At 44.7% G+C, this 12,426-nt stretch overlaps 1 protein-coding gene across 2 annotated transcripts in view; it reads right to left on the bottom strand.

The window, feature by feature from the left end:
• LOC124521680 (GON-4-like protein) overlaps positions 1-12,426 on the bottom strand; it is a 69,818-nt gene that overhangs the window by 56,902 nt on the left and 490 nt on the right. The window contains exons 2-3 of one of the 2 annotated variants that reach the window (XM_047092689.1): positions 10,182-10,712; positions 4,190-4,375 (exon numbers count right to left, since the gene is read on the bottom strand). In XM_047092689.1, the coding sequence (XP_046948645.1) occupies positions 4,190-4,375; positions 10,182-10,686 (691 nt within the window). In that variant the 5' untranslated portion in view covers positions 10,687-10,712. Of the gene's footprint in view, positions 1-4,189; positions 4,376-10,181; positions 10,861-12,426 lie in introns of those variants that run through there. The other variant, XM_047092690.1, reaches the window with a different exon arrangement.

The following is a 12,426-nucleotide window of genomic DNA, read 5'->3' as shown; positions in this document are numbered from 1 at the left end:
CAAACTAGAAGTTGAAAAGAAAAACTGACATAAGCATAAAAAAAAATGCATGTTTCATAAATCTAAAATATAAGTGAAAAATGTATATAGTAAAAACTACAAAATACTGCTAAGAGAAATTTTTAAACGTCTAAATAAATATATGTATCTTGCTACGGATTAGTAGACTCAATACTGTTAAGATGACAACTTTCTTCCCAAATTGATCCACAGATTCATTTCCAATCAGTATTTCAGCAAGTATTTTTGAAGAAAATAACAACCCAATTCTCAAATTTACATGGAAATGCAAATGACCTAGAATAGTTTAATAACCTTGTTTTAAAAAGGCTGGCGGGGGGGGGGCACCTGGGTGGTTCAGTCAGTTAAGCATACAACTTCCATTCAGGTCATAATCATGTGGTTCCTGAGTTCGAGCCCCACATCGGGCTCTGTGCTGACAGCTCAGAGCCTGGAGCCTGCTTCAGCTTCTGTGTCTCTCTCTCTTTCTGCCTCTCCCCGGCTTATGCGCACGCATTCTCTCTTTCTCTCTCTCAAAAATAACATTAAAAATAATAAAAAATAAAAATAAAAAGGACAAAGTGAAGATTCATACTACCCGACCTCGACACTCCCTGTGAAGTTATACTGATCGAGCCTGTGTGGTGTCGGTGAAAGGTTAGACACACAGATCAGTGGGACAGAACAGAGTCCAGAAAAGTCCACACTAATATGGCCAAGTGATTTTTTTACATAGGTGCAAAGGTAACTTATTTTTTCTTAATTTTTTAAATGTTTTTTTTTATTTATTTCTGAGAGAGACAGACACAGAGTGTGAATGGGGGAGGGGCAGAGAGAGAGGGAGACACAGAATCCGAAGCAGGCTCCAGGCTCCAGGCTCCAAGCTGTCAGCACAGAGCCCAACGCAGGGCTCGAACTCACAAACTGCAAGATCATGACCTGAGCCAAAGTCGGACGACAAACCGACTGAGCCACCCAGGTGTCCTATGTGCAAAGGTAATTAAATGGAGAAAAAATATTTTCCAAAAATAGTGCTGAAATAAGTGAACATCCACATGCAAGAGAGTCTCAAACATACCTCACACATGATGATACAAAAATTAACTCAACACGGTTCATACACCTAAATGTAATATGTAAAACCATACAACTTGCAGAAAAGAAACTCTGTGACCTCAGTTTGGGCAGAGTTCCTTTTCTTTTTTAAATCATTTTTTTTTTTAAGTCTGCTTTCCTCCCAGTGTGCAGCTCGACCTCACAACCCTCTGAGATCCAGAGCCTCGAGGTTCCCCAACTGAGCCAGCCGGGTGCCCCAGGATTAGGCAGTGTTCCTTGATATGACACCAAAACCATATTCCACAAAAGTAAATCCTGGAGTATCTCCCTGTAGCTAACACTAAAACAACGTGAGCAAGATAACGACAGTACTGCATTGTAACTCAAATAATAAAATAAATATCTCAGTCCACACTCACATAAAAATTGAAAAAATAAATAAATAATGAAGAAAGGACAGGTCCTCTTTAAAGTTTATTTCTTTTCAGGGAAAGAGAGTGAGAGCATGTGTGAGCAAGGGAGAGGTGGGGGGAATAGAGAGAATCCCAAGCAGGCTCCATGCTATCAGTGCAGAGCCCAACACAGGGCCCAAACTCATGAACTCCTGAAACATGGGATTATGACCTGTCTGAGCCAAAATCAAGAGGCAGACACTTACTTAACTGACTGAGCCACCCAGGTGCCCCAGGACAGCTCTTCTTTATAGAAAATCCCAATTAATAGAAGTAGAAGCCGTGAGAGAAATAAAAAATTGCCATTAGAAGAACACAGTAATGGAGCATCTGGGTGGCTCAGTTGGACATCCGACTTTGGCTCAGGTCACGATCTCATGGTTTGTGAGTTTGAGCCCCGCGATAGGCTCTCTGCTGTCAGCACAAAGCCTGCTTTGGATCCCTCCCTCTCTCTGCCCCTCCCCTGCTGGTTCTCTCTCTCTCTCTCTTTCAAAATAAATACATAAAGTTAAAAAAAAAAAAAAAGCCTGTTACAGGCAATCTACCAATGGATGCTAAAATTAGTGGACAAAGATTTGAAGATGAACAGGATAGACGCATAGTTTTAAAGTATTTCCTGCAAGATATGTACTAATTACAAAAGGAATGAAGGCAAACTACAGAACAATGAACTAACATTTCACCAAAAATGATCTACAGATGGCCATAAACACATGAAAATATGCTCTGGAGCATTATTCCTTGGGGAAATGCAATTGAAAACCAGGAGGAAATACACCTAGTAGAACGGATAAAATTAAACGTCTGACAGCGGCTGGCTGGAGGCTATCAGCTGCAAATCTCACATACTGCAGGTGGGAGTGTAAGATGGTCCGGCCACCCTGGAACACAGTTCAGCAGTTTCTTACAAAGTTAAACATAAACCATAAGCCCCAGCAATGACACTCTTAGTTACTTACCCCAGAAAAATGAAAATTTATGTCTATCAAAGACCTACATGTGAATATTTATAGCAGTTTCAGGCAAAACCTGGAAACAATCCAAATGCCCATCAACTGGTGAACAGGTAAACAAACTGTGGTCCTTCGTTGGAACAGAATGAATACTACTCAGCGATGAAAGCACGAATGAATCTCAAAGGCATCAGACTAGGTGAAAGATACCAGAGGCGCAAGGCTCCGTACTGTATGACACCACACGCGTGATAACACCGTGGAAAACGGGAACCTGCCAGAACAGAAGGGAGACTGGCAGGTGCCAAGGGCGGAGGATGAAGGCCTGCAGAGGGGAATGAGAGAACTTCTGCGGTCAGAGAGACATCCCATATGCTGAAGGTGGTGGCTGTTACATAATTTTTTTAATTTTTTTTTTTTTTTAATTTTTTTTTTCAACGTTTATTTATTTTTGGGACAGAGAGAGACAGAGCATGAACGGGGGAGGGGCAGAGAGAGAGGGAGACACAGAATCGGAAACAGGCTCCAGGCTCTGAGCCATCAGCCCAGAGCCTGATGCGGGGCTCGAACTCACGGACCGCGAGATCGTGACCTGGCTGAAGTCGGACGCTTAACCGACTGCGCCACCCAGGCGCCCCTTTAATTTTTTTAATTTTTAAAAAATGTTTGTTTATCTATTTTGAGAGATAAAGCTCGAGCAGGGGAGAGGCAGAGAGAGAGAATCTCAAGCAGCCTCCACAGTCAGCACAGGGGCTTGATCACATAACCGTGAGATCATGACCTGAGCTGAAATCAAGAGTCAGACACTTAACCGACTGGGTCACCCAGGTGCACCTAGAAGTCTTTATTCACTTGTGCGTATGTGTTATAATTCACAATAAAAAAATACAATATTTAGGGGCACCTGGGTGGCTCAGTCAGTTGAGCATCCAACTTCGGTTCAGGTCATGATCTCACAGCTTGTGGGTTCAAGCCCTGCGTCCGGCTCTGTTGCTGACCGCTCAGAGCCTGGAGCTGCTTAGCATTCTGTGTCTCCCTCTCTCTTTGCCCCTCCCCCGCTCACACTCGCGATCTCTCTCTCTCTCTCTCTCTCTCTCAAAAATAAATATTAAAAAAATTTTTTTTTTACGTACAATATTTCAAACAAATGTAAAGAGGCCTAATCCTATGACCTAGCAATTACACCCAAGGAAAATCAGGTGCAGATGCTCACCCAGACACCTGCAACAGGAACATCCACGGCAGCACCAGTCAGAGTAGCCTGCAACTAGAAACCATCCTAATGCCCGGTAAGAGCTGATGGATTAAGAAATAGTAGAACACTCCAACAGGCTACTACACAGCAATGAAAACGAGCAATCCACAAGTACGTGCAGCAACGGGGGCCAATTTCATAACACGACAACACAAGTGGAAAAAGGCAGTCACAAAACACACATACATATGATTCCACTCATAAAGTATAAAACAGGTGAACCAGGAAGTCAGAATAATGGTCCCACAGGGGTGGGGTGTTGGTAGTAACTGAAAGGGAGGGCCCTGGGTGCAGGTAATATTCTGTTTTTGATCCAGTTCCTGCTTGCATGGGTGTCTGCAATCTCTGAAATTCAGTGAACTTGGATCTCTTAAGATACGTGCAGTTTTCTCCACATTGTGCTTCATACTATACTTCAATAGAGAGGATTTTTTTTTTTAATTAAAAAAGAAAAAAAGAGAAACAAAGCCTACCCATCGGAATGAAGAGTCCGCCGTCCTCTGTCTCATCCTCAGCTTGCGGAGCCAGAGTCCCAAGTGGCTTCTCTTGGGGACAGGCACAGACATGTGACGGAGGGGACTTCCCAGGCAGGGCTCCCGGTTTGGCAGAGTGGGCGCCTAGAGGCAGTGAAGGCATCTCCCCTCCAGACTGAGGTTTTCCTGGAAGAATCACAAGGGTTGCTCCACACTGTGCCCATTTGCAATCATACCAGGTTGCAGAAATCAGCATTTTGTTATAAAGTCCTCTTCGGCTGGGTAATTTCATTAATGATGCACGTACCACATAGGTATTCCTCTCTCTTAAAGACAGTATCCTAAGAAAAATACCGAAATCAAAGCTCAGATCCAATTTGCTCACCTAATGTCAGGGAGCTGAACCAGGTAATTGCTAAGGTCTTTCTACTTCTAATATGCTTTGAGGTATGCATTTTTTTCCTATGGAGAAATCAGAACCATAATTGTGGGGTGGGGGGTGTTATACTTCTGATGACAAAGGGACATTTTATATGGACAATCATTAACACCACATTTAATTTCTATAAATGATATCCATTACAAAATGTCCTGAACTTTCTGACTCTGTAAATTTTACAGAGCAGTTGAGTAAAAACCACCATCAAATTATAAATACGTGGTTGATTCTATGGTTCACTAGATAACTTTCTCCTTTTCATCTCAACTCTTCATCAGTGCCATCGTTGCTTCTTCTGGGGAAGATGGGGTGTTCAAAAAGCAAAGCATTCATGCTGTATCAAAAGTAAACATTAGAACCAAGTTGTCACGAGAAGAAGAATACATACAGGCTTGTGTACGGGCGGAAGATCTACAGACTATATACAAGGGACTGCTGAACTGCCTGCCTGCTTCTAAGACAAAGACCTGGGGTCCAGAGGACAGAGTGAAGGGGTGCCTAACTTTTCACTATGCACCCTCTGTATTTATGAAGTTCTTCCATGTCTGCATATCATAAAGTCAAAAAATTTTAAGGGGCACCTGGGTGGCTCAGTTGGTTAAGCGTCCAACTTTGGCTCAGGTCATGATCTTGCAGTTTGTGGGTTCGAGCCCCGTGTCAGGCTCTGTACTGACAGCTCAGGGCCCGCTTTGGATCCTCTGTCCCTCTCTCTCTGCCCCTCCCCGGCTCGCTCTCTCTCAAAATTAAATAAACATTTTTAAGAAATCCATTAAGAAGGAAGATCTCATAAAATAAAATTTTTTTTTTTCAAAAAAAGATCAGGTTGTTTATCACTGAGCTCTACCCAAAGTAGCCTCTATACTCTAGAATACTACCTCATCAACATGGCCAGTTTCAACTGGCGTAAACAGGATTTGAAACCGGACCACCCTCCACACTCCAACAAAGAAAAGAAGTTTTAGTTTTAAATTAAGTATGAATCAATCATTGACTGCGTTTACTCTTCAATCTTCCGTCCTCCATTTCTGGAGCCCATGGTTACTCCATGACGTCAAAACATCTGAGGGCTTTTGCTTTTAACGGGGACTGGACAAGAAGTGAAGCCCTGAGTCCGTCAAATCAAAAGTTCCTCTCAGTCAAATACCTTAGAAAAGAGAACTTCAATCAACAGCACAGCATAGTGCTCTCATTTTTAAAAAAATTTTTTTAATGTTTATTTATTTTTGAGAGAGAGAAAGAGACAGAGCGTGTGCAGGGAGGGGCAGAGAGAGAGGAGACACAGAATCCAAAGCAAGCTCCAGGTTGTCTCTGAGCTGTCAGCACACGCCTGATGCAGGGTTCGAACTCGTGAACCAAGAGATTATGACCTGGGCCGAAGTCAGATGTTTAACCAACTGAGCCACCCAGATGCCCCAACATAGTGCTCTCATTTAATCAACAATCTTCATAATTTTTAGATTGATGGTGTCAACATTTCAAAACTGAACCAACATAAAAGACGTTTTAAACAAACATACGAAAAGCTCACTTTGGTAGCTAGTTTCCATCGCTACTTTTACTACGGAAAACACATCTGGAACTACTCTAACACTGTCCCTACCGTTTATAGGCTGCACCAGTCTCTACATAGAGAAAATGTTCCTTTTTATTTTTCTTTTTTATTTTTTCAGTTGTATTTAAGTAATCTCTACACCCAACAAAGGACTCAAACTCGACCCCAAGATCAAGAGTCACACACTCTTCCAACTAAGGCAGCCAGACACCCCGAAAATGTTCCTTTCCTATTACCCAATCATGTTGCTTCTCAACTTAACTCTCCTCTCAGAGAACCCCCACAGGACCCCCGCTTTTCCTTCCCTCTGTCCGTGTGCTGGAGGCTGAAAGCGCCTAGAAACGGAAGCTGAGAAGAGTAAGACAGACCCAGAAGGGAAAGCCTAACACAGAGCACATCTGTAACTTGCTTACTGCCAGCCTAAGAACTGCGAATGGATAACATGAAAGTAATTCGCTGAGAAATGCCCAAGTCCACTAATTACGAGCTGAAATCTGCCGAAGTTAATCATTTTTACAAAACAGAAAAAAAAGCACGAGGAGAAATTAGATCATATAAATCAATTTTAAAAGAACAATTAAAATTCTGAAGACAAAACAAGAGGCCGGGGGTGGGGGGAAAAATTCTGTTAGAACACACACCAGTGCAGATGGAGTTTAATCCCTAGCACCTGCAGCCTAGAAACGATTTAGCAGGTGCACGGAATGTAACAACTCGCTGATCGGGTAGCCCTGGGACATGTGTTCCTAAACCCTCGGAGACGTCTGACATGTCCCACAGTACGAACCCTTATATTCTATGTTCTTTCCCATACACACCTAGGGTAGTTTAACTTATAAATTAGGGAGGTTACCAATAACTAATAATAAAAGAGAACAATTAAAACAATATACCGTAAAAAGTTACGTGAACGTGCTCTCCCCTCTCAAAATATCTTCCTGTCCTGTACTCACCTTTCTAGTGATGACGTGAGATGATGAAATGCCTATGTGAGGACAGGATGTGAGGTGAGTGACGCAGCCTTGTGACCTGGTGTTAGGTCACTACTGACCTTCTGACGACAGTACGTCAGGATCATCTGCCTCCAGACCGAGGTTGATTACGGATAACTGAAACTACGGATAAAGGAGAACTACTACACTTCAACCCAGGCTTTTTTGTCCTTGTTTTTGTTTTTTTATGTACTCATAATACTAAAATGTTACTTACAAGAGAACAAAACAACTAAAAGAACATACAATAAATTTTTCTTAAGATTTCTTTTTTTTTTTAATGTTTATTTTTTGAGAGAGAGAGCACGCAAGATCACGAGCAGGGGAAGGGCAGAGAGAGAGGAAACACAGGATCGGAAGCAGGCTCTGCACTGACAGCAGAGAGCCCAATGTGGGGCTTGAGCACAAGAACCATGAGATCATGACCTGTGCTAAAGCCAGACACTTTACTGACTGAGCCACCCAGGCACCTCTTTAAGATTTCATTTTTAAGTAATCTCTACACACAACGTAGGGCTTGAACTCACAACCCTGAGATCAGGAGTCACATGCTCTACCGACTGAGCCAGCCAGGCACCCCTGTACTAATTTTAGTAGTAATTACTGGGTGATTTTTTTTCTACCTTAAATTTTTCAGTATTTTTAAAAATGCATATATATGAATTTTTAGTCTTCTGTTTTGTATGTTACATTTCTTTTTTTATGTTTTTAAGTTTATTTATTTAGAAAGAGAGCTTGTGCACACGAGAGAGAGAGAGAGAGAGAGAGAGAGAGAGAGAGCGCGAGAGCGCACACAGGGGGAAGAAGCAGAGAGAGAGGAGAGACAGAATCCCAAGCAGGCTCTGCACTGCCAGCCAGAACCCAAAGCTTAGATGCTTAACCAACTGAGCCACCCAGGCACCCCTTGTATATTACATTTCTATTCAGCAAAAATTAAACAAAAAGTTACTTACGGGGAGAAAAAGGATTCTGGACAGACACTCTCATAAGGTCCTTCTTTTCCAGGTATTGCTTGTATACACAGCTCATTACAGTGCAAGATGGTTGAATTCACTTCTAATTATCCAGCCTCGTGAGGGGGGGTGGTATTACAGCTGACCGCAAACAACGAACGTTTATCTCATTCACCCACACTTGGACCTCTGAAAACTAACCCCTGGAAACGTCTGTAGACCCCACTCCTCATCAGCAGGTGACTCTGAAGCCCTGGGGGATCGCCCACCCCGCCCTACTTGACTCCCGGGCCCTTTCCAGATCCGCTGCCTTCACGTCACAAACACGCCCGGGCCTGAAGGAGACATTTCAGTGGCCCTGCTGTCCCCCAGGGCCATGTCCACCCTCCTGCTGTGGAGCAGACACTGCTGCTCTCCTCCTCCCTCACCACACCTCCTCGTCCCAGAAACTCCCCTGCACCCTCTCCAGTGTAGCCTTCCGTCAGGCCCCATCCTCCTCTTTCCTTAGTCACGAACTTTCAAATGAAGTGCCTTGCTCTGGACACTCCTCCTTCCTGAGATTTCTCCTATCACTTCCCCAGTTTTCCCTCTCTGCCATCTTCTTCCTCAGCCTTAGGTTGTCAACTTCCTCCACGTTCCTTTCCACAAAGAAGCACAACTCACACTTTGAACATTTCTACTCCGTCTCACCAAACTCCAATCTCAGAGTTGTATTTTATCTTGACGGCCCCAAATCACCTCAGGCAGCACACATGGAAGGATGAACTCCTCTCCAAGTGCCTCAGTGCCTGTGCCTGGAAGATGTACGACCAGCACTGGGGCCAGAGAACTGAAACGATGCCAGTCTCTGAGCAAGACTAATTCTCCCTTCTGATGTCTCTAGGGTACGCCTTTTTTTCTGACCTCACTGCCAACATCCCAGACTGACCCTCTGTAAGGTCTCATGGGGAAGCCAGCAAGGCTCTGTGTCATCCGCACCCGCACTGCCCCTGGGAAGCCCTGCTACATGCCCGCACAAACAGCACCTCAGCGGGACGGCGGAACCTCTGGGGGACCGCAGAACTTCTGCGGGACCGCGGATCCTCCGGGGGACTGCAGAACCTCTGCAGGACTGCGGAACTTCTGGGGGACCGTGGATCCTCCGGGGGACTGCGGAACCTCTGCGGGACTGCAGAACCTCTGCGGGACGGCGGAACCTCTGGGGGACCACGGATCCTTCGGGGGGCTGCAGAACCTCTGCGGGACGGCGGAACCTCCGGGGGACCGCGGATCCTACACAGGGCTGCAGAATGTGCTGCTCCACCTCCTCTCCTTCCCCGCTCTATGGAACCCCACCAACCCAGCCAGTCCCAATTTCAAAAATCCGAATGACCCGTACCAGACACCCCAGCGCCTACGTATTGCCTTCAACTGCTCCAAATGGATAATATGTTTATGTCTCGTCTTCCCAGCTACCCTAGAAAAAAGCTTCCTGAGGGGAGAACTATGCTTTCTGCTTCTCTTACTTGTGAACCAGCCATCACCTACAGGACGAGGTCCAATGCTTGAGCATGAAAAACAAAGCCCTTCACAGTCTATACACAATCCACCACCCGGAAGTCATCTCTCACTTCTTCCAAGCAACCCCCTCACCATCCTCTTCTGCCTCGGCGCCTCCTACTCTTGGCCTAAGATACCCCCTGCCACCATCTGTCAAACTACAACTCCTCCCTCAAGGGTTACATCATCTCTTCAGAGCCCCGCCCAAAGTCCCAGGCAGTAGTGTCTCCTTCAAGCGGCTGCCTCTCCTCCAAAAGCCCTGCTGCACAGACACAACTGAATCACAAAAGGCCACATAGTTCACCCCTAGAAAGGAAAGAAAAGGATACAGAAGAGGATCTAGGGAAAGGGAGGGAGAAGGTCTCCACCCACTCATAAAGTTCACTGCCGACCCCCACGAGCTCCACAGTCCCAATCCCACACTGGGTCAGTTTCCCCTTTCAGAAACACTGCTTTGTAAAGGAATGCCACCTAGCACCGACCGGGGAAACGTGGCTTAAGACGTTTCATATCTTACCTCCTTCTTCCTTGACTTCTTCACTAGGCTCTCCTGAAAAAGGCTCCTTTGTAACAGGATGATCTCCTCTATCTTCTTGGGGAACTGGCCCAGGCCTGAGTGCAATCTTCTTCCCTCTCCTTGAGCCAGGGGCCTGGAGCTTTCCTTTACCAGTATGTACAATAAGAGGCTGAGAAGACTCCAAGGAAGGTAGGGCGATGCCCTGAGAGATGGCCGCGTCAACAGCTTCCAGAACTGGTGCGTTTGTGTCCTGGGTGAACACCCTGGAGCTCAGAGGTGGATCCTCCTCGCCAAGCTGATTTCCTGCCTCCTGCACGGACTGCACTTGGAGGCCAGCCGCTCTGCCATGACTTGGACCCCCAGAGAGTGACGCTGACCCCAAGTCTTTCACCTGGTCAGACACTGGTTTAACAGCGGACTCCAGGTCTAGGTCCTCTTCCTCCTGGCTGCCCTGGTGCTGTGGGGACCCAGTCACCGTAGTCCTTCTCTTCTTACAGGGCAACATTGTACAAGTCCCACCTGGGTTCCATCCTGAAAGGAGAAAAGCAAGTTCTTATCACCTTCATATTAATTAATGATAACAGCATTTCTTCAAGCACCTTTCCACTTATTCATGTTCAGTCAGGGACACAGTACTTTATACCAAATGCACAACTTCCCATTTTTTTTCTTTTTTTTTTTTTTTACATCTATTTATTTTTGAGAGACAGAGTGAGACAAAGTGAGAGTGGGGGAGGGGCAGAAAGAGAGGGAGACACAGGATCAGAAGCAGGCTCCAAACTCTGAGCTGTGAGCACAGAGTCCGATGTGGAGCTCCAGCCCACAGACCGTGAGATCATGACCTGAGCTGAAGTCGGACGCTCAACCAACTGAGCCACCCAGGCGCCCCCGCAACCTCCCATTAGATGGGAGAGGAGTGACTGTGGTCAGAGTGCCGGGTTCAAACCCTAACTCCACCACCGATTAGCATGTTATCTTGGCTGAGCAACTTAACCTCTCTAATCTTCAGTTTCCTCAACTGAAAAAGATAGTAATTGTTCTTACCTCATAGGGTTGCTCTAAAAATCAAACAGTAAGTGATTAGTAAACGTCAGTGATCGTTACTATCAGGGAGGCAGAATAGCATGATGCTGAGAGCAAAGTGGGAGTCAAACTGTCTGCATTTGTTTCCCAAGTCAGCTTCTCTCCAACTTTCTGAAACTGCATAAATTACTTAACCCGAATCTCAGTTTCTTCAGCTATAAAATGAAATAAAAACAGCATCTATGTCATTAAATAGTAATTTATCACATCAATAATGTTTGCTATTGCTGTTTTCATAAACAGGTAGTCCCATCAACAGAAACAACCCAAAAGCAAAGTGTGGTTGTTTAAAAAGGTTAAGCTATATTAATAGAAATTCTGTTTTGAAATGAGATTCCTATCATTCTCTATGCTATGTTACTTCTCAACTCTTGGCCTCAATTCCAGTTTTCACATCCTAAGGGCAACAACTGGAGGGTATCTTCTTTTACATTCTTATAGCACCTGTTTGTAAACCTCTTTTACAGTATTTATCACTTTTGTTATTCTCTTGTCTGTCTCCTTCCCATCTCTCCTTCCCTCAAAACTACGTGCTCTTTGAGGAAAAGGATTCTTTCAACTAGTACCCCTAGTACTTGGCAGGATGTGCCTACTGGATACTCAGTGAATGCTCCCTGAAGAAATGAAATAATGAATGAAAGCGCATGAACTTCTGAACTTCCTATCCCTAGCTTATCCTATGCATTTGGACCACGAGTTAAGCATCGTATAGAAAATGACTACATCATTCTACCCAGAAAAACTTTACTCTCATTAAAATAGGTCCAAGAGTAAAATAAGTTGCCTAGTGTTATGCTAACAATGCTCAGGCAAAGTCTGAATGCCCATCTATCAGAGCACTACATGAAAGCCTGGACTAGAGGAGTAAGAAAGTTCTCTTTCAGTCTCAACTGTGATGTTATTTTAAACCTCCCTAATTCAGGAACGCCCGGTTGGCCCAGTAAGTGGAGCGCAGGACTCTTGATCTCAAGGTCATGAGTTCCAGTCCCACGCTGGGGAGATTACTTAATATAAGTGAAATAAAAACTTTTTAAAAACAAATAAAATAAGCCTCCCTAATTCAGGCACCAAGAAATCCCCACCCCAAAATCAGCTGATGTCCTTTTCTTAGTTATTAAAGACTTTGTCGACCCCCGTGAGGGAGGGCGGTGAGGTTAAGAGA

The sequence above is a fragment of the Lynx rufus genome, unplaced genomic scaffold (genome assembly GCF_022079265.1).
Source record: "Lynx rufus isolate CCGP_SWC_20201006 ecotype Redwood Valley unplaced genomic scaffold, mLynRuf1.p SCAF_31, whole genome shotgun sequence".
NCBI classification, from domain to species: domain Eukaryota; kingdom Metazoa; phylum Chordata; class Mammalia; order Carnivora; family Felidae; genus Lynx; species Lynx rufus.
This window is presented reverse-complemented; position numbering and strand designations above follow the sequence as displayed.